Genomic DNA, 24,573 nt, shown 5'->3' with positions numbered 1-24,573 from the left:
GGTAAGACAGGTCTCTAGAGGGAAGACAGGTCTCTAGAGGGTAAGACAGGTCTCTAGAGGGAAGACAGGTCTCTAGAGGGGGTAAGACACGTCTCTAGAGGGTAAGACAGGTCTCTAGAGGGAAGACAGGTCTCTAGAGGGGGTAAGACAGGTCTAGAGGGGGTAAGACAGGTCTATAGAGAGTAAGACAGGTCTAGAGGGGGTAGGACAGGTCTAGAGGGGGTAAGACAGGTCTCTAGAGGGGGTAGGACAGGTCTAGAGGGGGTAAGACAGGTCTCTAGAGGGTAAGACAGGTCTCTAGAGGGGGTAAGACAGGTCTCTAGAGGGGGTAAGACAGGTCTCTAGAGGGGGTAGGACAGGTCTCTAGAGGGGGTAAGACACGTCTATAGAGGGGGTAGGACAGGTCTAGAGGGTAAGACAGGTCTCTCACGCTGAACGCTCTGTTCTGTCGCAGGCCTTTGGTGCCGTGGAGGCCATCTCTGATCGGATCTGTATCCATAGCGATGGGAAGGTCTCCGTGGAGATCTCAGCAGAAGACCTGCTGACCTGCTGTGATGGGTGTGGGATGGGGTGAGTATGTGTGTGTGTGTGTGTGTGTGTGTGTGTGTGTGTGTGTGTGTGTGTGTGTGTGTTGTGGAATGGGGTAAGTATGGGTGTGTGTGTGTGTGTGTGTGTGTTGTGGAATGGGGTAAGTATGTGTGTGTGTGTGTGTGTGTGTGTGTGTGTGTTGTGGGATGGGGTAAGTATGGGTGTGTGTGTGTGTGTGTGTGTGTGTTGTGTGATGGGGTAAGTATGGGTGTGTGTGTGTGTGTGTTGTGGAATAGGGTTAGCATGTGTGTGTGTGTGTGTGTGTGTGTGTGTGTTGTGGGATGGGGTGAGTATGGGTGTGTGTGTGTGTGTGTGTGTGTGTTGTGGAATGGGGTGAGTATGGGTGTGTGTGTGTGTGTGTGTGTGTGTGTGTGTGTGTGTGTGTTTTTCGTGTGCAACAATGCATGCATGTGTGTGTGTGTGTGTGTGTGTGTGTGTGTGTTTGTTTGTGTGTGTGTGTGTGTGTGTGTGTGTGTGTGTGTGTGTGTATGTGTTTGTTCAATTGTGTGTGTGTGTGTGTTGCAGGTGTTTTGGTGGGTTCCCCTCTTCAGCCTGGGAGTTCTGGACCAAACAGGGCCTGGTGACAGGAGGACTCTACTCATCTAAAGAAGGTGTGTGTGTGTGTGTGTGTGTGTGTGTGTGTGTGTGTGTGTGTACCCAGTCAGGAGCTCATCATGTGACAGGAGAAGACACACCCATCATGTGACACCTCTTCCTCTCTACTTACAGTAATAGAATTGCTTAAAAGAATATTTCGGTATTTTACACTTTAAGTCCGTTTTCTGTATTGCCTAGCATGGAAACGAGTGTTTGACCGAAATCTCGACGATTGAGCCTGTTTGTGGAATTTGGCAGATTTAGAATGGAGCTCTGTATGGCTTTAACATTGCTCGCTTTGTGCATGGTCTATTCTGTCCATAAACACTCCTAAAAGTTCGTTTTTAAAAGTGTGCAGCTCACAGAGTGGTTACTGGTCTTCAACGATCTTCTATAACAAGTTTAGCAGCGAAATACAGCTTCTGTCATCTGTTATCAGGGATTTTCGAAATCCCGGAAGTACTTTTTCAACCGTGTAGGAGCGCTGATATGGCCTGCAGAACAGTCAGGAGAACAGCACACAGTGATGTCATGGTTACAGGCCGCAAGCCCTACTCCATGATGATGATAATGATGATGATGTTTGAGGTTGTTGTCATGGTTACAGGCTGCAGGCCCTACTCCATGATAATGATGATGATGTGTGAGGTTGTTGTCATGGTTACAGGCTGCAGGCCCTACTCCATGATAATGATGCTGATGTTGTTGTCACGGTTACAGGCTGCAGGCCCTACTCCATGATAATGATGCTGATGTTGTTGTCACGGTTACAGGCTGCAGGCCCTACTCCATGATAATGATGCTGATGTTGTTGTCATGGTTACAGGCTGCAGGCCCTACTCCATGATGATGATGATGCTGATGTTGTTGTCATGGTTACAGGCTGCAGGCCCTACTCCATGATGATGATGATGCTGATGTTGTTGTCATGGTTACAGGCTGCAGGCCCTACTCCACGATAATGATGATGCTGATGTTGTTGTCATGGTTACAGGCTGCAGCAGGCCCTACTCCATGATAATGATGCTGATGTTGTTGTCATGGTTACAGGCTGCAGGCCCTACTCCACGATAATGATGATGCTGATGTTGTTGTCATGGTTACAGGCTGCAGGCCCTACTCCACGATAATGATGATGATGATGTTGTTGTCATGGTTACAGGCTGCAGGCCCTACTCCATGATGCTGATGTTGTTGTCATGGTTACAGGCTGCAGGCCCTACTCCATCGCCCCCTGTGAGCATCACGTCAACGGCACGCGCCCCCCCTGCTCTGGGGAGCAGGACACCCCGAAGTGCACGAGCCAGTGCATCCCAGAGTACCGCCTGTCCTACCCCAAAGACAAGCACTACGGTAAGCCATCCCAGAGTACCGCCTGTCCTACCCCAAAGACAAGCACTACGGTAAGCCATCCCAGAGTACCGCCTGTCCTACCCCAAAGACAAGCACTACGGTAAGCCATCCCAGAATACCGCCTGTCCTACCCCAAAGACAAGCACTACGGTAAGACATCCCAGAATACCGCCTGTCCTACCCCAAAGACAAGCACTACGGTAAGACATCCCAGAATACCGCCTGTCCTACCCCAAAGACAAGCACTACGGTAAGCCATCCCAGAGTACCGCCTGTCCTACCCCAAAGACAAGCACTACGGTAAGCCATCCCAGAGTACCGCCTGTCCTACCCCAAAGACAAGCACTACGGTAAGCCATCCCAGAGTACCGCCTGTCCTACCCCAAAGACAAGCACTACGGTAAGCCATCCCAGAATACAGGCTGTTGTGTGTGAACTGTATTGTGTTGTGTTGTGTTGTGTTGTATGTAAACTGTATTGTGTTCTGCACTGTGTGTTGTGTGTAAACTGTATTGTGTGTGTGTGTGTGTACTGTATTGTGTGTGTGTGTGTGTACTGTATTGTGTGTGTGTGTGTACTGTATTGTGTGTGTGTGTGTCCAGGTAAGGACTTTTACGGCCGGAGACCAGACCAGAGCCGGTGTGTAAACGCCATTGTGTGTGTGTAAAGTGTACTGAATGTGTGTGTGTGTGTGTGTGTGTGTGTGTGTGTGCAGGTAAGGACTCGTACGGCGTCCCCTCAGACCAGAACCAGATCATGATGGAGATCTACAAGAACGGGCCGGTGGAGGCAGCCTTCAGTGTGTATGCAGACTTCCTGCTCTACAAGACAGGTACACACACACACACACACACACACACACACACACACACACACAGCCTTCAGTGTGTATGCAGACTTCCTGCTCTACAAGACAGGTACACACACACACACACACACACACACACACAGCCTTCAGTGTGTATGCAGACTTCCTGCTCTACAAGACAGGTACACACACACACACACACACACACACACACACACACACAGCCTTCAGTGTGTATGCAGACTTCCTGCTCTACAAGACAGGTACACACACACACACACACACACACACACACACACACACACACAGCCTTCAGTGTGTATGCAGACTTCCTGCTCTACAAGACAGGTACACACACACACACACACACACACACACACACACACACACACACAGCCTTCAGTGTGTATGCAGACTTCCTGCTCTACAAGACAGGTACACACACACACACACACACACACACACACACACACACACACACAGCCTTCAGTGTGTATGCAGACTTCCTGCTCTACAAGACAGGTACACACACACACACACACACACACACACACACAGCCTTCAGTGTGTATGCAGACTTCCTGCTCTACAAGACAGGTACACACACACACACACACACACACACACACACACACACACACAGCCTTCAGTGTGAATGCAGACTTCCTGCTGTACAAGACAGGTACACACACACACACACACACACACACACACACACACACAGCCTTCAGTGTGTATGAAGACTTCCTGTTGTACAAGACAGGTACACACACACACACACACACACACACGCACATGCACGCACGTGCACGCACACACACACATACACACACACACACACACAGCCCTCAGTGTGTATAAAGACTTCCTGTTGTACAAGACAGGTACACACACACCAGGGTTGCCAACTTCGGGTGTTTGGCTAGAGTGAGATTTTGAAGGGGGGGGGGGGGGGGGGGGGGGGGTGCGGGTGCATTTGGCTTATTTGAGGGCCACGCAAAAAAACAAAAAAAGGGAGAGATCAGCACAATCTTTAACTGCAGGCCCCTTGCCAGACACACGGGGCCCATAGCCTAGACCATAGACTATATAAACATCTGGTAGTTGTTAAACCAGGTGAATAAAATATAGGCCTACCAGTATGGCTTTCCCAATGTCATTTGTAGTGGTGTTGTAGACCGATACAACTCACATCCAATAAAATAATAGGTCATTTACAGAATCTTACTGTGTAGATGTTCTGTAGCCTACAGTAGGCTATCTACCCAACCAACCATCCATCAATCCATCCATATACAGTATTTAGGCCTATCTATCTCATGTAGGCTATCAGTTAGGAGCCATAGTCAATGAAAAATACATGATAAGAAATATAGAGTCACAATTGTTTTGATATTGATAATCAGTCAAGAATTTTGATATTTTCTTGATTTGATTTGGGAGCCCCCCCCCCCCCCCACAAAGATCACAAAGACATCACAAGCCCCCAACACACTCAGTGAAAAGGTGGTTTCATATCTATGTTTGTATTTCAAACATTTTGAAATTCATATTAAGTTTACATTATTTATGATCTGCGTAATTAGCTAAAATACATAGTAAGTTGACTATTTCATATTGATTTTAGATTTTGACACAATTGTCATATTCACTTACATTTATCTTCATTGTCATTTAATGCCTGTCACTTTAAGAGAGTGAAAGGTTTCAGTCATGCTCGAAAAGATTGTGCTCTGTCAAGCGTCATTCATATCAGTGTGACTAGAACTTCGTGAGCAATCCGATAGAGACGAATGGTGCGCATTTATCCGCAGATAATTTCTCTGCGCTGAGAACGTTTTAGTCAGTTATCTCCCTCAACAATGGAATTCTCTTCTCTGATTGGCTGATGGGGTGGCCATTAACTTTGTATAACCTGCTACCTTTGAAGTAGTTCCCGTATCACACTTGAATATTAATTCGCCAAACTCGTTGTGAAGTTTAAATGAATTGTCACGTTGCATCCAAGCTGAAATACAGACGTGCAGAACCATAGTAACATTGTAGCATATGACGGAGGTGGATTGTAGCTAGTTGGATGCCATGTAGGCTATAAAAGTAGCGATCTTTCAAAGTTAAAGTTAATCAGAATCCTGGGATATGCCCACTTGACAACGGGAGAGATAGAACTAACGACTGGCTTTTGGCCGTAGCAACCAGCCATTTAGAACTAACAACTGGCTTTTGGCCATAGCAACTATCCATTTAGAACTAGTAACGGCAGTTTTGTCCTGCAAGTAGAAAGTTGATATGTGGCGCAAAGTAGTCCCACAGTCAAGACCGTTTTAGCGATGTTAACGGACGCAACGGTGGAATTAAACTATGTTCTAAATATACAGGTTATGAATACAAACGGGAGATAAGCGGGATAACGGCCTTCGAGGTCGACCGGTTCGATGGAAATAATGGCACGGCGGAAGTAACTCCGTCTCCGTGCTTCGCACGTCGCCGGAGTTCTAGACCTCCACCTAGCCATTATTTCCATCGAACCGGTCACCTCGTCGGCCGTTATCCCTTACGTATTAGACCTACTGTATCCCTGCAGTTCATCTAAAGAGCCTATTCATGCCTTAAATTCGTCTACTGCCTACACAATGCTCTGCTGCATGTGGTCAAGTCACCAACTGATAACGAATGGGTTGAAGAAAAATAAGAATGGATTTTGGCGTGACATTGCTTAAGTCTGCGTGAGAGCGTGAGATTGATGCTGAAATCGTGAGTGTCACGGCGAATGCGTGAGAGTTGGCAACCCTGCACACACGCACACGCACGCACGCACGCACACACACACACACAGCCTTCAGTGTGTATGAGGACCTCCTGCTGTACAAGACAGGTACACACACACACACAGCCTTCAGTGTGTATGAGGACGTCCTGCTCTGCAAGACAGGTACACAAACACATTCTGTGTGTGCAGTCAGTATGTGTCTGCAGTGAAGACTGAATGTGTGTGTGTGTGTGTGTGTGTGTGTGTGTGCTTACCACTGCCTGGTGTGTGCGTGTGTGTCAATTGTATGTGTGATTGTATGTGTGTGTGTGTGTGCACACACTGACCACTTCCTGGTGTGTGTGTGTGCTGACCACTGCCTGGTGTGTGTGTGTGTGTGTGTGTGTGTGTGTGTGTGTGTGTGATTGGCAGGTGTGTACCAGCACATCACTGGGGACATGTTGGGGGGCCATGCCGTGAAGATCCTGATGTGTGTGTGTGTGTGTGCGTGTGATTGGCAGGTGTGTACCAGCACATCACTGGGGACATGTTGGGGGGCCATGCCGTTAAGATCCTGATGTGTGTGTGTGTGTGTGTGTGTGTGTGTGTGTGATTGGCAGGTGTGTACCAGCATATCACTGGGGACATGTTGGGGGGCCATGCCGTGAAGATCCTGGGCTGGGGGCAGGAGAACAGCACCCCCTACTGGCTGGTGGCCAACTCCTGGAACTCAGACTGGGGAGACAAGGGTGAGTGCAGGACTCTGAATAGGGCCCGCGCACCGGGACACAGCACATGTGAATAGGGCCCGCGCACCGGGACACAGCACAGCACTGCACATGTGAATAGGGCCCACGCACCGGGACACTGCACATGTGAATAGGGCCCGCGCACCGGGACACAGCACTGCACATGTGAATAGGGCCCGCGCACCGGGACACAGCACTGCACATGTGAATAGGGCCCGCGCACCGGGACACAGCACATGTGAATAGGGCCCGCGCACCGGGACACAGCACTGCACATGTGAATAGGGCCCGCGCACCGGGACACAGCACTGCACTGCACATGTGAATAGGGCCCGCGCACCGGGACACAGCACATGTGAATAGGGCCCGCGCACCGGGACACAGCACTGCACATGTGAATAGGGCCCGCGCACCGGGACACAGCACTGCACTGCACATGTGAATAGGGCCCGCGCACCGGGACACAGCACTGCACTGCACATGTGAATAGGGCCCGCGCACCGGGACACAGCACATGTGAATAGGGCCCGCGCACCGGGACACTGCACAGCACTGCACATGTGAATAGGGCCCGCGCACCGGGACACAGCACTGCACATGCCAATAGGGCCCGCGCACCGGGACACAGCACATGTGAATAGGGCCCGCGCACCGGGACACAGCACAGCACTGCACATGTGAATAGGGCCCGCGCACCGGGACACAGCACAGCACTGCACATGTGAATAGGGCCCGCGCACCGGGACACAGCACAGCACATGTGAATAGGGCCCGCGCACCGGGACACAGCACATGTGAATAGGGCCCGCGCACCGGGACACAGCACAGCACTGCACATGTGAATAGGGCCCGCGCACCGGAGCACAGCACTGCACATGCCAATAGGGCCCGCGCACCGGGACACAGCACAGCACTGCACATGTGAATAGGGCCCGCGCACCGGGACACAGCACAGCACTGCACATGTGAATAGGGCCCGCGCACCGGAGCACAGCACTGCACATGTGAATAGGGCCCGCGCACCGGAGCACAGCACAGCACATGTGAATAGGGCCCACGCACCGGGACACAGCACATGTGAATAGGGCCCGCGCACCGGGACACAGCACAGCACTGCACATGTGAATAGGGCCCGCGCACCGGGACACAGCACAGCACTGCACATGTGAATAGGGCCCGCGCACCGGGACACAGCACTGCACATGTGAATAGGGCCCGCGCACCGGGACACAGCACTGCACATGTGAATAGGGCCCGCGCACCGGGAAACAGCACTGCACTGCACATGTGAATAGGGCCGCGCACCGGGACACTGCACATGTGAATAGGGCCCGCGCACCGGAGCACAGCACAGCACATGTGAATAGGGCCCACGCACCGGGACACAGCACTGCACATGTGAATAGGGCCCGCACACCGGGACACAGCACTGCACTGCACATGTGAATAGGGCCGCGCACCGGGACACTGCACATGTGAATAGGGCCCGCGCACCGGAGCACAGCACAGCACATGTGAATAGGGCCCGCGCACCGGGACACAGCACTGCACATGTGAATAGGGCCCGCACACCGGGACACTGCACAGCACAGCACATGTGAATAGGGCCCGCGCACCGGGACACAGCACATGTGAATAGGGCCCGCGCACCGGGACACAGCACTGCACTGCACATGTGAATAGGGCCCGCGCACCGGGACACAGCACAGCACTGCACATATGAATAGGGCCCGCGCACCGGGACAAAGCACAGCACATGTGAATAGGGCCCGCGCACCGGGACACAGCACAGCACTGCACATGTGAATAGGGCCCGCGCACCGGGACACAGCACAGCACTGCACATGTGAATAGGGCCCACGCACCGGGACACAGCACTGCACTGCACATGTGAATAGGGCCCACGCACCGGGACACAGCACTGCACTGCACATGTGAATAGGGCCCGCGCACCGGGACACAGCACAGCACTGCACATGTGAATAGGGCCCGCGCACCGGGACAAAGCACAGCACTGCACATGTGAATAGGGCCCGCGCACCGGGACACAGCACTGCACAGCACATGTGAATAGGGCCCGCGCACCGGGACACAGCACTGCACTGCACATGTGAATAGGGCCCGCGCACCGGGACACAGCACTGCACATGTGAATAGGGCCCGCGCACCGGGACACAGCACTGCACATGTGAATAGGGCCCACGCACCGGGACACAGCACTGCACATGTGAATAGGGCCCGCGCACCGGGACACAGCACTGCACTGCACATGTGAATAGGGCCCGCGCACCGGAGCACAGCACAGCACATGTGAATAGGGCCCACGCACCGGGACACAGCACATGTGAATAGGGCCCGCGCACCGGGACACAGCACAGCACTGCACATGTGAATAGGGCCCGCGCACCGGGACACAGCACAGCACTGCACATGTGAATAGGGCCCGCGCACCGGGACACAGCACTGCACATGTGAATAGGGCCCGCGCACCGGGACACAGCACTGCACATGTGAATAGGGCCCGCGCACCGGGACACAGCACTGCACTGCACATGTGAATAGGGCCGCGCACCGGGACACTGCACATGTGAATAGGGCCCGCGCACCGGAGCACAGCACAGCACATGTGAATAGGGCCCGCGCACCGGGACACAGCACTGCACATGTGAATAGGGCCCGCACACCGGGACACTGCACAGCACAGCACATGTGAATAGGGCCCGCGCACCGGGACACAGCACATGTGAATAGGGCCCGCGCACCGGGACACAGCACTGCACTGCACATGTGAATAGGGCCCGCGCACCGGGACACAGCACAGCACTGCACATGTGAATAGGGCCCGCGCACCGGGACAAAGCACAGCACATGTGAATAGGGCCCGCGCACCGGGACACAGCACAGCACTGCACATGTGAATAGGGCCCACGCACCAGGACACAGCAATGCACTGCACATGTGAATAGGGCCCACGCACCGGGACACAGCACTGCACTGCACATGTGAATAGGGCCCGCGCACCGGGACACAGCACTGCACATGTGAATAGGGCCCGCGCACCGGGACACAGCACAGCACTGCACATGTGAATAGGGCCCACGCACCAGGACACAGCACTGCACTGCACATGTGAATAGGGCCCACGCACCGGGACACAGCACTGCACTGCACATGTGAATAGGGCCCACGCACCGGGACACAGCACTGCACTGCACATGTGAATAGGGCCCGCGCACCGGGACACAGCACAGCACTGCACATGTGAATAGGGCCCGCGCACCGGGACAAAGCACAGCACTGCACATGTGAATAGGGCCCGCGCACCGGGACACAGCACTGCACAGCACATGTGAATAGGGCCCGCGCACCGGGACACAGCACTGCACTGCACATGTGAATAGGGCCCGCGCACCGGGACACAGCACTGCACATGTGAATAGGGCCCGCGCACCGGGACACAGCACTGCACATGTGAATAGGGCCCGCGCACCGGGACACAGCACTGCACATGTGAATAGGGCCCGCGCACCGGGACACTGCACTGCACATGTGAATAGGGCCCGCGCACCGGGACACAGCACTGCACTGCACATGTGAATAGGGCCCGTGCACCGGGACACAGCACTGCACATGTGAATAGGGCCCGCGCACCGGAGCACAGCACAGCACATGTGAATAGGGCCCACGCACCGGGACACAGCACATGTGAATAGGGCCCACGCACCGGGACACAGCACATGTGAATAGGGCCCACGCACCGGGACACAGCACTGCACATGTGAATAGGGCCCGCGCACCGGGACACAGCACAGCACTGCACATGTGAATAGGGCCCGCGCACCGGGACACAGCACAGCACTGCACATGTGAATAGGGCCCGCGCACCGGGACACAGCACAGCACTGCACATGTGAATAGGGCCCGCGCACCGGGACACAGCACTGCACATGTGAATAGGGCCCGCGCACCGGGACACAGCACTGCACATGTGAATAGGGCCCGCGCACCGGGACACAGCACTGCACAGCACATGTGAATAGGGCCCGCGCACCGGGACACAGCACAGCACATGTGAATAGGGCCCGCGCACCGGGACACAGCACTGCACATGTGAATAGGGCCCGCGCACCGGGACACACCGTGCAGAAAGAGTAAAGTGTATAAGGAGTAAAGGGAACAATACTGCACATGTGATATGTATAAGGAGTAAAGGGAACAATACTGCACATGTGATATGTATAAGGAGTAAAGGGAACAATACTGCACATGTGATATGTATAAGGAGTAAAGGGAACAATACTGCACATGTGATATGTATAAGGAGTAAAGGGAACAATACTGCACATGTGATATGTATAAGGAGTAAAGGGATCAATACTGCACTTGTGATATGTATAAGGAGTAAAGGGAACAATACTGCACATGTGATATGTATAAGGAGTAAAGGGAACAATACTGCACTTGTGATATGTATAAGGAGTAAAGGGAACAATACTGCACATGTGATATGTATAAGGAGTAAAGGGAACAATACTGCACATGTGATATGTATAAGGAGTAAAGGGAACAATACTGCACATGTGATATGTATAAGGAGTAAAGGGAACAATACTGCACATGTGATATGTATAAGGAGTAAAGGGAACAATACTGCACATGTGATATGTATAAGGAGTAAAGGGAACAATACTGCACATGTGATATGTATAAGGAGTAAAGGGAACAATACTGCACATGTGATATGTATAAGGAGTAAAGGGAACAATACTGCACATGTGATATGTATAAGGGCAGAGTAAAGGGAACAATACTGCACATGTGATATGTATAAGGAGTAAAGGGAACAATACTGCACATGTGATATGTATAAGGACAGAGTAAAGGGAACAATACTGCACATGTGATATGTATAAGGAGTAAAGGGAACAATACTGCACATGTGATATGTATAAGGAGTAAAGGGAACAATACTGCACATGTGATATGTATAAGGAGTAAAGGGAACAATACTGCACATGTGATATGTATAAGGAGTAAAGGGAACAATACTGCACATGTGATATGTATAAGGACAGAGTAAAGGGAACAATACTGCACATGTGATATGTATAAGGAGTAAAGGGAACAATACTGCACATGTGATATGTATAAGGAGTAAAGGGAACAATACTGCACATGTGATATGTATAAGGAGTAAAGGGAAAAATACTGCACATGTGATATGTATAAGGAGTAAAGGGAACAATACTGCACATGTGATATGTATAAGGAGTAAAGGGAACAATACTGCACATGTGATATGTACAGTGCCTATAGAAAGTCATCATACCCTTTTGAAATAGTTACTTTTTTTGTCTTACAGCCTAAAATCAAAACCCATTTTAAAAAAAATCTTTTCCAGTTTTATTAACAAATTTAGCTGTACAACATCAAAATAATGAAAAAAAAGTAAACAGTTCTGAAAATTAATAAAAAATGAAAAACTAGAATAACAGGGTTGGAAAAGTCATCATACCCCTGACTTAATACTTTGTAAAGCTTCCTTTTGCTTTCATTACAGCCATCAATCTGTTTGAATATGTCTCTATTATAGCTTTGCACACCTAGATAGGGGAATATTTGCCCAATTTTCCGTACAGAAATGTTAAAATTTAGTCAAATTCTATAGGGAATGGCGATGGACTGCTCTCTTCAAGTCAATCCACTATTTTCTATAGGATTTAAGTCAGGGCTCTGACTTTGCCACTCAAGGATATTCACAATCCTATCCTGAAGCCACTGCTTTGTTCTTTTGGCAGTATGTTTAGGATTATTGTCGTGTTGGAAGGCGAATGAACTCCCCATCCTCAGCTGTCTAGGAGAGGGACGCAGGTTTTCCTTAAGAATGTGGGTGTACTTGGCAGCATCCATTTTCCCTTCTATCCTGACCAATTGCCCAGTTCCCGCTGAAAAGAAACATCCCCACAACATAATGTTGCCCCCACCATGCTTCACACTAGGTATGGTGTGTTTTGGGTGGTGTACTGTGTTGGTTTTCGCCAAACATTGCGCTTGGAGTTCAGTGCAAAAACACATCTGGAATATTCTGCTACCATGTGGAAAAAGCTTATATGGTCAGATGAGACTAAGATCGAACTTTTTGGAGACTAAGATTGACGTTTTTGGACTGAGCTCCAGGCGCTAACCAAACACAGTATACACACCCAAACACACCCAAAACACACCATACCTACTGTGAAGCATGGTGGGGGCAACATTATGTTTTGGGGATGTTTCTCTTCAGCGGGGACTGGGCAATTGGTCAGGATAGAAGGGAAAACGGATGCTGCCAAGTACACCAAAATTCTTGAGGAAAACCTGCGTCCCTCTCCTAAACAGCTGAGGATGGGGAGGTCATTCGCCTTCCAACACGACAAAAATCCTAAACATACTGCCAAAAGAACAAAGCAGTGGCTTAAGGATAGGATGGTGAATATCCTTGAGTGGCAAAGTCAGAGTCCTGACTTAAATCCTATAGAAAATATGTGGATTGACTTGAAGAGAGCAGTCCATCGCCATTCCCTACAGAATTTGACTAAATTTTAACAATTCTGCACAGAAAATTGGCCGAATATTCCCCTGTCTAGGTGTGCAAAGCTATAATAGAGACATATCCAAACAGATTGATGGCTGTAATGAAAGCAAAAGGAAGCTTGACAAAGTATTAAGTCAGGGGTATGATGACTTTTCCAACCCTGTTATTCTAGTTTTTAATTTTTTATTAATTTTCAGAACTGTTGACTTTTTTTTCATTATTTTGATGTTGTACAGCTACATTTGTAAATAAAACTGGAAAAGATTTTTTTTAAAATGGGTTTTGATTTCAGGCTGTAAGACAAAAAAAGTAACTATTTCAAAAGGGTATGATAACTTTCTATAGGCACTGTATAAGGAGTAAAGGGAACAATACTGCACATGTGTGATATGTATAAGGAGTAAAGGGAACAATACTGCACATGTGATATGTATAAGGAGTAAAGGGAACAATACTGCACATGTGATATGTATAAGGAGTAAAGGGAACAATACTGCACATGTGATATGTATAGGGAGTAAAGGGAACAATACTGCACATGTGATATGTATAAGGAGTTAAGGGAACAATACTGCACATGTGATATGTATAAGGAGTAAAGGGTACAATACTGCACATGTGATATGTATAAGGAGTAAAGGGAACAATACTGCACATGTGTGATATGTATAAGGAGTAAAGGGAACAATACTGCACATGTGATATGTATAAGGAGTAAAGGGAACAATACTGCACTTGTGATATGTATAAGGAGTAAAGGGAACAATACTGGACATGTGATATGTATAAGGGCAGAGTAAAGGGAACAATACTGCACATGTGATATGGATAAGGAGTAAAGGGGACAATACTGCACATGTGATATGTATAAGGAGTAAAGGGGACAATACTGCACATGTGATATGTATAAGGGCAGAGTAAAGGGAACAATACTGCACATGTGATATGTATAAGGAGTAAAGGGAACAATACTGCACTTGTGATATGTATAAGGAGTAAAGGGAACAATACTGCACATGTGATATGTATAAGGAGTAAAGGGAACAATACTGCACATGTGATATGTATAAGGAGTAAAGGGAACAATACTGCACATGTGATATGTATAAGGAGTAAAGGGAACAATACTGCACATGTGATATGTATAAGGAGTAAAGGGAACAATACTGCACATGTGATAAGGACAGAGTAAAGGGAACAATACTGCACATGTGATATGTATAAGGAGTAAAGGGAACAATACTGCACATGTGATATGTATAAGGAGTAAAGGGAACAATACTGCACATGTGATATGTATAAGGAGTAAAGGGAACAATACTGCACATGTGATATGTATAAGGAGTAAAGGGAACAATACTGCACATGTGATATGTATAAGGACAGAGTAAAGGGAACAATACTGCACATGTGATATGTATAAGGGCAGAGTAAAGGGAACAATACTGCACATGTGATATGTATAAGGACAGAGTAAAGGGAACAATACTGCACATGCGATATGTGATAAGGACAGAGTAAAGGGAACAACACTGCACATGTGATATGTATAAGGAGTAAAGGGAACAATACTGCACATGTGATATGTATAAGGGCAGAGTAAAGGGAACAATACTGCACATGTGATATGTATAAGGAGTAAAGGGAACAATACTGCACATGTGATATGGATAAGGAGTAAAGGGAACAATACTGCACATGTGATATGGATAAGGAGTAAAGGGAACAATACTGCACATGTGATATGTATAAGGAGTAAAGGGAACAATACTGCACATGTGATATGTATAAGGGCAGAGTAAAGGGAACAATACTGCACATGTGATATGTATAAGGACAGAGTAAAGGGAACAATACTGCACATGTGATATGTATAAGGAGTAAAGGGAACAATACTGCACATGTGATATGTATAAGGAGTAAAGGGAACAATACTGCACATGTGATATGTATAAGGAGTAAAGGGGACAATACTGCACATGTGATATGTATAAGGAATAAAGGGAACAATACTGCACATGTGATATGTATAAGGAGTAAAGGGAACAATACTGCACATGTGATATGTATAAGGAGTAAAGGGAACAATACTGCACATGTGATATGGATAAGGACAGAGTAAAGGGAACAATACTGCACATGTGATATGTATAAGGAGTAAAGGGAACAACACTGCACATGTGATATGTATAAGGAGTAAAGAGAACAATACTGCACATGCGATATGTATAAGGAGTAAAGGGAACAATACTGCACATGTGATATGTATAAGGAGTAAAGGGAACAACACTGCATGTACAAGTACGCAAAGATCTTCCTTGGGTCATGTTAGACCTTCCAAGAAAATGTCATCAAAATCCATCCATAACCTTTTGAGTTATCTTGCAAAAAGTCAGACAAACAAACAAATAGACAGACAGACAAACAAACAAACAAATAGACAGACAGACAAACAAACAAACAAACAAAAAAACCCTGATGAAAACACGACCTCCTTAGTGGAGGTAACTATATCACCTCATAAGGTGGAAAGAGACCTGATGAAACCCATGGATAGTCCTCAGGGCTCACTTTGAGATTCAGCTAATTAGTTTCATCAGGTCCTTTTCCACAGGGGTATTAATCAAGCACCATGCAGCTGCATTCATAATCTAGTGCTTGATTTTATACACCTGTGGGAAGGGACCGGATGAAACCCGTGAATACCTCTATGCTCTAAACCCTGATCCTGTTTAACTCATAATGTCACAGTGCCCTCCAGTGGCCGAGTGCAGCCAGTGTGTCATGTTGATGCTCAACTCATGATGGGTGCCTCTCATTTAGAGTTTATACGTCCTCCCTCGCTCCTCAGGCCTCCATCCTCACTGATAAAGAAAGATAGACGAAGGGATAGACTATCATTGTTGCCGCCCCATCTTTCTTTATGTAGATCAGTGAGGATCGAGGCCCGAGGAGCGAGGGAGGACATATAAACTCTAAATGAGAGGCACCTAATGTCTTCTGTGTGCTGCGCTCTGTGGATCTATTGATGCATGTGGACAGTCTTGGGGTATATGCGTATTCAGTTGACTTTTGCTCATTCTTAAAGAGACAATTCAGCAATTAGCATTAAGCTTTGTATCTTCAGAAAACCAGTCATGTTTTTGCCTCAGTTTGCCTTGAGATGGGAGAAATACGGATTTCAATATTGGACTTCCTGCTTTCAATGATGTAAAAATCATCATTTTACATCATTGAAAGCAGGAAGTCCTATTCATGGGTTTCATTGAAATCCGTATTTCTCCCATCTCAAGGCAAACTGAGGGAATGATGCACGACCACTCAAAAACATGACTGGTTTTCTAAAGATACAAAGCTTAAAACACAGTGTATGAAAAAAAAGTCAGTGTATGAAAATTCTCACACACACACACACACACACACACACACACACACACACACACACACACACACACACACACCTGATGGCCATTCGGTTGAGATCTGCTCCCCTCCCTAACACACACACATCCTTCCCCAGGCTACTTCAAAATCCTCAGAGGACAGGACCACTGCGGCATCGAGTCGGAGATTGTGGCGGGGATCCCTCGTATGTAGACCCCCCCCCCCATCCAGGCCTAAGGATCTTTAGAGTGTAGACCCCCCCCCACTCCAGGCCTGTGGCCCAGATGACCCTCACACAATCACACGGAGGGTTCTGACGGGTGATGCTGATTCTGTGTTTTAAAGAAGTGACATCATGTCTTGAATTTCCCCTTGGGGATCAATAAAGTATCTATCTATCTATCTATCTATCATGTTACTAAAGTCTATGGGAGTTTATGCAACTGCAAGTGGTTCTAAACATGACATTTCTATAGAATAAAATAAATATGAAATTTACACCAAACTATTGTTTATTGTGTTTACTTCAGAAGTATAAATAGTGTTAGATCTGAATTTACATGGTGAATTAGGTGCAAATGAATTGTACTGATGCTGTTACTCATGCAGGTAAAACCAAGCACATGACTACGTATGTCCGCTTATTTACATTTCTCTTCATACTCTGTCTGGTATAGCTTCATCCAGCTTTGTTTACTCTGGCAAGTGCATCTCCGATCAATCAGCGAACAGAGGGCGTTCCCAAGAGCAGTTACATTTAAGTTTTCAAGCCTATCATTATCGTTGTGTCCTCCGTGGTTATCATACGTCATTACCTAACGAACGCCAATGAATTGCTAAGAAGAGAGTGTGGTCTCCAGGCTAAAAATATGTACCATAAAGACTGAATTTAAAACTATGTAAATTACTTTTTAATACAAGTCTATTTCAAAACTCAGTCAGACAAAGTGTATGTACACAAAATTAAAAGAATCCCTTCCACTTTAAAATATGAGATGAAAGTATTAAACATGGTGCATTATAGTTAGGCTGATAAGCAAAGCAATTGTGCATTTTATGACTAAAGCATGAAAGTGTCACCATATAATCTTGACCCCCTAAGCTTTAATTTCAGACGTGGAGGCACTTCAGATCTGACCTCTGGGGCTAGATATTTGCTGTACAATATAAACATCTTTGAGGAGTAAAATATTTTTACAAGTCATTCCAGAATTCTAATGTGAAGATCTAGAACTTACATTGACTGCCATTCAAACGGGTAGCTTGAGTTGATTATGACAGTGTCATATGGAACCTTTAATTGGCAACATTCTAATCACCTGCAAATGTGATTTCTTTTTTCACCTTTATAGGCCTATACTGCTATTATGCCTATAGATACAGTAGGGAGCATATGTATTGAACCCATACTAATGTTGACTAAAAAGAGGAATTTAAAATCATTTGACAATTGATCTTAATGCCTTAATTAAAAAAATGAGTAAAAATCAAAACGCTAAGGACACCAATTTTCTTTGATTTATTTAAGATACATTCTTCAATCACAATGTTCTTCCTTAAATACAGGGGGCATAAGTATTTGACCCCTATGTTAAATCTATTAGCCTGTCCGCAACAAAAACAAAACCATGCATGGAAGTTGTCTGGGAATACTGAATGTAGGGGTGAGCTAACTCTCTGTTTCATTTGGCCCTTGGTTAAAATATAATGTAGGCTATTGTATTTTGCAGAGATGTAAAGAAGTAGAAATACTAGTGCTCAAGTATGAATGCGGAGTGTCTGTACTTTAATTGAGTTTTTGTTTGTTTTTTCCTACTTTTACTTTTACTTCACTTCATTCTTTAAATTAAATGTAGGCCTATACTTTGTTTTGTTTATATTGCTGCTGAAACACGGTAATTTCCCCTTGGGGATGAATAAAGTATATCTATCTAACTATCTATCTATCTACTTGTCATCAGCAGCAAGTATAAAGTACTGTAGGCTAAAATAGTGTGCAAATGAAAAAAAAAAAAAGTGACCCTAAGATTTTAAGACCTGATGTCACCATGGGACACGGCAATGAATTAAGATAGTGACAGTGTTAAGGCCCAGCAAATATAGCTAAGACATAGCACACCAAGTCCTGGTGTAAGGAGCTGAATTAAATTAAATGCTTTCTCCACTTTTGTTTACACTTTCAAATAAGATGGAAATAGGAACATTTCAATCTTTTTGAACTTCTGCACAAAGTTAAAGGAATACATGTTCAACATTCAATGTTTGGACAATTCGTTACAAGGCATAGAGATAGGTAAAGACTTATTTTTATAAGCATAAAATACTTATTTGGGAACTGAAATAAAATTGATATTGTGGATTTGCATACATTTGGATGGATTGTTTATGTATTATTTTGTATTGCAGTCAGTTAATGTCCAGACAACACCTGAACATCCAATCAGCATTGATTATTTACCTAAAGACGTCAAGGAACAGGCCTACAGGCACTTGAACACATGTCTGAGAGGGGACTGCCTTTACAGGCATGCTGAAGATGAAGGAAATCTGTCTGGACCTCAGAAAGAAAATCATTGAGGCCTATAATATGGAAAAAGGCTATACTGTAATTTCTAGATGCTTCACAGTCTGTAGAACAGCCGTGCAAGCCATCATTACACAGAACAAAGAGTTCCAAGTTTGTTTATAACAAACCTAAGTGTGGATGAAAATGCTAAATATCTCAATCTATAGAGAGTAAAAATCATCAGGGATGTTAGCAAGCATCCCCGCACATCTGCCAAAATGATAGTTGCAGACCTTGAGACCTCTGGGGTTAAAGTCTTGAGGAAGACAGTAGGGAGAAAAAAAACATTACTCCGAAAGGGGCACTTCAAAGTTTGCCCATTCATATTTAAAAGCTAAAAAATTAGTTTTGGAAAAATGTTCGTTGATCTAATGAGATTAAACTGGAGCTGTTTGGGCACATGGATGTTGCCTATGTTTGGCGAAAAAAGGGAAGGCCTGCAACGATAAAAATACAGTTCCCACAGTGAAGCATGGTGGTGGGAGCATCATGTTCTGGGCCTGTTTTGCTGTCTCAGGCACAGGGAGACTTCTTTGGGTGCATAGGATCATGAAAAAGAAAGATTATGTTGACCTTTTGAGGGATCACATCAAGACGTCTGCTCTTAGGCTTAGATCGCCACCAGGTCCTTGAGCATGATAATAACCCAAAGCATAGTGAAAAGTGGTCTAAAACGCCCTAAAGGATACCAAAATCAAGGTGCTGGAATAGTCTACACAAAGACCAGACCTCAACCCCATTGAGAATCTGTGGCACGTGCTTAAAGCAAGAGTCCATACAAGAAAACCATGCAGTTTGGACGAATTGGAGCTAAAGAGTGCTTTCTGTAAGAGATATGTGCCAACCTAGTAAAAGACTATTCAAAGAAGTTGTTGTCAGTTGAAGCAAAGAAAGGCTACACTGACTATTAATGGTCTGGTGCTGCCTTTAGATGTTCCATTGACACATACCACTTATCTAAGCATTGTTGCAGGAAACAAGATGGACATGGACAGCAAACATGGTTTGAGGAAGGAACATTAGGCCTATTCATCAAATAAATATACAAATATGTTCACTTCAGGGTTATTGAAAAAAAGCATTGAGCTTGACAAATTATATGATGTGCAATTTCTAGACTTCGTTGTCTGATGATCAATTCTGGTGATCAAAGATTTCCTTTTCACATTATCAAGCCAAACTATTGGTCTGAACAGTTCATTAATTATGTTATATATTGGGTCATTGTAATCCTTGACCATGAAAACATGGGGGTAGCTCAAGAGATGTGACACAAAGTACATATGGTTATGGTGAAAAGCAAAATGGCTGCCACGGCCACCAGGAGGGATGCATGATGTTGTTTATGGTACTGTAGCTATCATAGTAAGCCTTGATCATCAAAACATAGGGGTAGACATAATCCTATCTATTATCATGTTTTGTTCATTGAGAACAAAATGTCAATGCTGAGACAAATACTTGTGCTTTTTGAAAGGGGTTCCCTATTAAATTGATGTATCTATTCTACTATCTATCTATCTATCTATCTATACGCATAATAGCAGTATTAGGCCTAAAGGTGAAAAAAGAAATCACATTTGCAGGTGATTAGAATGTTGCCAATTAAAGGTTCCATATGACACTGTCATAATGAACTCAAGCTACCCGTTTGAATGGCAGTCAATGTAAGTTCTAGATCTTCACAGTAGAATTCTGGAATGACTTGTAAAAATATTTTACTCCTCAAAGATGTTTATATTGTACAGCAAATATCTAGCCCCAGAGGTCAGATCTGAAGTGCCTCCACGTCTGAAATTAAAGCTTAGGGGGTCAAGAATATATGGTGAAACTTTCATGCTTTAGTCATAAAATGCACAATACTTCTTATAATGTGAGCTTAACCGCTCCACTATTAGGCTTGCAAAGGACTTAAATAGGGACACTGTGGCTGTGTCTAAATCATAAGTACACACGCTGCACTCAAAAAAAGGATTAGTTGAATTTACTTAAAAAAATCATGGAAAGTATTTCCACATGATTAAATAACTTACTTTCAACATTAAGCAATATCTTTGGTCCAACTTAAGGTACTTTGGTTAGTTCAACTTTATTTGTTAGGGTCCATTAAACTTGTTTGCAAGGTTTGGAGCCCACATAATTTACTTAGGTTGGGTTAACACAATCTATTTAAGTTGATTTAACTTATTGAAAACTACTTCAAATTAAGTTGCACAAACCCAAGTAAATCAAGTTGGTTCAAATGAATTACTTCATGCTGAAAGAGAGCAATTGAATCACATGGAAATACTTTCCATGATTTAATTAACTCTGTTCAAAGTATTACATTTAAGTTAACACCAAAAGGGGTAAACATTATGCAATGACAGGCCTAAAAGATGAAACAAATAACAGACAAAGATGTTTTTTGATATACAAACTGTATTTCAAGCCTTATATTCACATTAAGGTTTAAGTGCACAACATTCAACTTTTATATTGAAAGAGCCTAACATACAAAAAACCCATCACAATATTGTAAAGCTATATTGCATGTTAAGGGTTCAAGTGCACATTTAAATGCTCACTGAAGTGCATATCGTGTGTTTTCACATAACAGATACAATTAAACATTGTTTAGAAAGTAGAAACTGTAGCTGCTCATATAAGTAAACACAGTCCAAAAGCAAATGGTACGTTACGTAGCTCCTATGATCCAAACGTCCTCGGGGGGGGGGGGGGGGGGGGGGGAATATGCCATCTGATGCCATATATGGTCTCTACCGTGTGACTACGAACCCCTGGCTGTAACAAAACAAGAGATTTTTTAAAGTGCTCATTATCTGTTATACACTACTGTATATTGCCAAAAGTATTGGGTCACCTGCCTTGACCCCCACATGAACTTCAGTCACATCTTATTCTTAATCCATATAGGGCTCAATATGACATAAGTCCACCCTTTGCAGCTATAACAGCTTCAACTCCTCTGGGAAGGCTTTCCACAAGGTTTAGGAGTGTTTATGGGACTTTTTGCCCATTCTTTCAGCATATTTGTGAAGTCATACACTGATGTTGGACGAGGAGACTGGCTCTCAGTCTCTGCTTTAATTCATCCCAAAGGTGTTCTATTGGGTTGAGGTCAGGACTCTGTGGAGGCCAGTCAAGTTCATCCACACCAAACTCTGTCATCCATGTCTGTATGGACCTTGCTTGGTGCACTGGTACAGTCATGTTGGAACAGGAAGTGGTCATCCCCAAACTGTTCCACAAAGTTGGGAGCATGGAATTGTCTAAAATCTCTTGGTTAATGCTGAAGCACTCAGAGTTTTCACTGGAACTTAGAGGCCAAGCCCAGGATGGCCTGTTCCTGGATGACAGAGTTTGGTGTAGATGAACTTGACTGGCCTGCACAGAGTCCTGACCTCAACCCAACAGAACACCTTTGAGATGAATTAGAGCGCAGACTGAGAACCAGTCTCCTCATCCAACATCAGTGTGACCTCACATGCGCTTCTGGGAGAATGCTCAAAATTCTCTTCAACACACTCTTGTGGAAAGCCTTCCCAGAAGAGTTGAAGCTGTTATAGCTGCAAAGGGTGGACCGACATCATATTAAACCCTATGGATTAAGGATAGGATGTGACTGAAGTTCATATGGGGGTCAAGGCAGGTGACCCAATACTTTTAGCAATATAATAAACACATTCTATACTATTAAAAGACATTCTGTACTATTAAAATTTGATTAGTAAAATAAATCAAATTAACTTGTGGAATACATACCATGTATTCCTTCACGACGCTCTAAGGGTCTTCATTCATATAGGCACAGTCCCTTGAGAGGAGAGCACATTCGTGGCAGACATCAATGCCAGAATCCTGTATATCAGAGAATAAAACAAACACACCTTGCAACACCCACACCGTGGTACCTCATGCTGGCTATGGCAATTATTGATAGCACTTTTAATTTGCAAAAAATAAATGATCAAAACATTATCTCCCCATGGAAAGTACGAAGAATTTATCTGACCATGTTCCAAATCTCTAATGCCTGGTTGAACACTCATTTACAAGGTTATCATACCTCAGTCATAGATACTAAATGCCTTCATCAGGTTTGCAGATGGAGCATCCATCCAGTGATCCCTTGAATTCCGCACACAGCTATGGAAAAAAAAAAACAACAACAAAAGTCATGTCATCAATTTTTAATTGTAGATTATGTAAAACAGAAAGGATTTTGCTTCACTTACCTCACGCACATTGAAAATGCTGGCCACCTCGTCTTAATTCAGCCATCATGGGTGCATCTCAGACTACTTCTTGATGTCGGTGGGCAAAAATCTGATCAACAATAACACCTGATCCTCATTATTCATTTTCTCCACCTCTGATAGGAGCACTATTTGTTTATTAACTTGCACTTTTCTTGACTTTTAGGCTAAGTAATGAAAAAGTTAAAATCACAAGAGTGCACCTTTAACTTGTGGTCACTGGTAGCCTGGCACGCCCTCCCAGTGACGTAACACCTTCGGCGTTGCTGTCGCTGGTCTGGTCAACTGCTAATCGGGAAGGATTTCTGAATTCCCGAAATCTGCGGAACTGCCCCCTTTGGTCGAGAACCAATCAACTTTGAGCAGCTCCAACGGCTCTGGGTAGAGGCATGTTCAAGGCAGAGGAAAGAGTGTTGTTATTGGTTTAAACTCGGCAAACCGCTTTCTGACATCGACCAGTAGCAAATCGAGGCACTTAAATGAGGCGGGTCAACCAGCGCTGGGAGAAACCGTGTTAGCACAGGCTCTTGGTCAGACTGAAGTCTCGCAGAGCCTTTCAAGTCGATGGCAATCAGGCTAGGTCACTGGTACAGCTCTACTTCAGATAGGTGCAGTTGGAGGAACACTTGCAGTCGGACAGCAGATCAGCATACCTTGGTAGTGACCTTGATGTAATGGAGAAAGATGAATTAAAATCTTGAAAACTGATATCTTGAATGATCTCATAATTAGACTCAACATAGAGAGAGGTGGATAGCCTTCATCCTAGCTTAATAGGTCAGCCTCTAAACAAGAATGAATCTCAATCAGTGATACATATGGCTAGGGCGAGAAGCATTTTTAAGGTACCATTTTTCCACTCTTTATTGTGCTACAGCTTAATTTTCGCGGTCAAAAGACTTACTTTTAATTCCTCTTGTTTGCATCTATGTGCCCAACAATGCAC

At 45.4% G+C, this 24,573-nt stretch overlaps 1 protein-coding gene and 1 long non-coding RNA gene across 2 annotated transcripts in view; one reads left to right on the top strand and one right to left on the bottom strand.

Annotated features, from left to right (window-relative positions):
* LOC134097316 (cathepsin B-like) overlaps positions 1 to 17,027 on the top strand; it is a 24,178-nt gene extending 7,151 nt beyond the window's left edge. The window contains exons 5-10 of the mRNA XM_062550186.1: positions 455 to 570; positions 1,114 to 1,199; positions 2,395 to 2,538; positions 3,254 to 3,370; positions 6,716 to 6,844; positions 16,939 to 17,027. Of these exons, the coding sequence (XP_062406170.1) occupies positions 455 to 570; positions 1,114 to 1,199; positions 2,395 to 2,538; positions 3,254 to 3,370; positions 6,716 to 6,844; positions 16,939 to 17,015 (669 nt within the window). The 3' untranslated portion in view covers positions 17,016 to 17,027. The remainder of the gene's footprint in view (positions 1 to 454; positions 571 to 1,113; positions 1,200 to 2,394; positions 2,539 to 3,253; positions 3,371 to 6,715; positions 6,845 to 16,938) is intronic.
* Positions 17,028 to 22,071: 5,044 nt separating this feature from the next.
* LOC134098121 (uncharacterized) lies at positions 22,072 to 24,270 on the bottom strand. Its single transcript, XR_009941011.1, has 5 exons — positions 23,831 to 24,270; positions 23,607 to 23,697; positions 23,438 to 23,517; positions 23,134 to 23,229; positions 22,072 to 22,152 (listed from the first exon to the last, which is right to left on the bottom strand). It is a non-coding gene; the product is annotated as an uncharacterized LOC134098121 (long non-coding RNA).
* Between the last annotated feature and the right edge of the window lie 303 nt (positions 24,271 to 24,573).

Source organism: Sardina pilchardus, chromosome 12 (assembly GCF_963854185.1).
Source record: "Sardina pilchardus chromosome 12, fSarPil1.1, whole genome shotgun sequence".
NCBI classification, from domain to species: Eukaryota; Metazoa; Chordata; class Actinopteri; order Clupeiformes; family Clupeidae; genus Sardina; species Sardina pilchardus.
The sequence above is the reverse complement of the archived record's forward strand: the minus strand, read 5'-3'. Positions and strand labels throughout refer to the sequence as shown.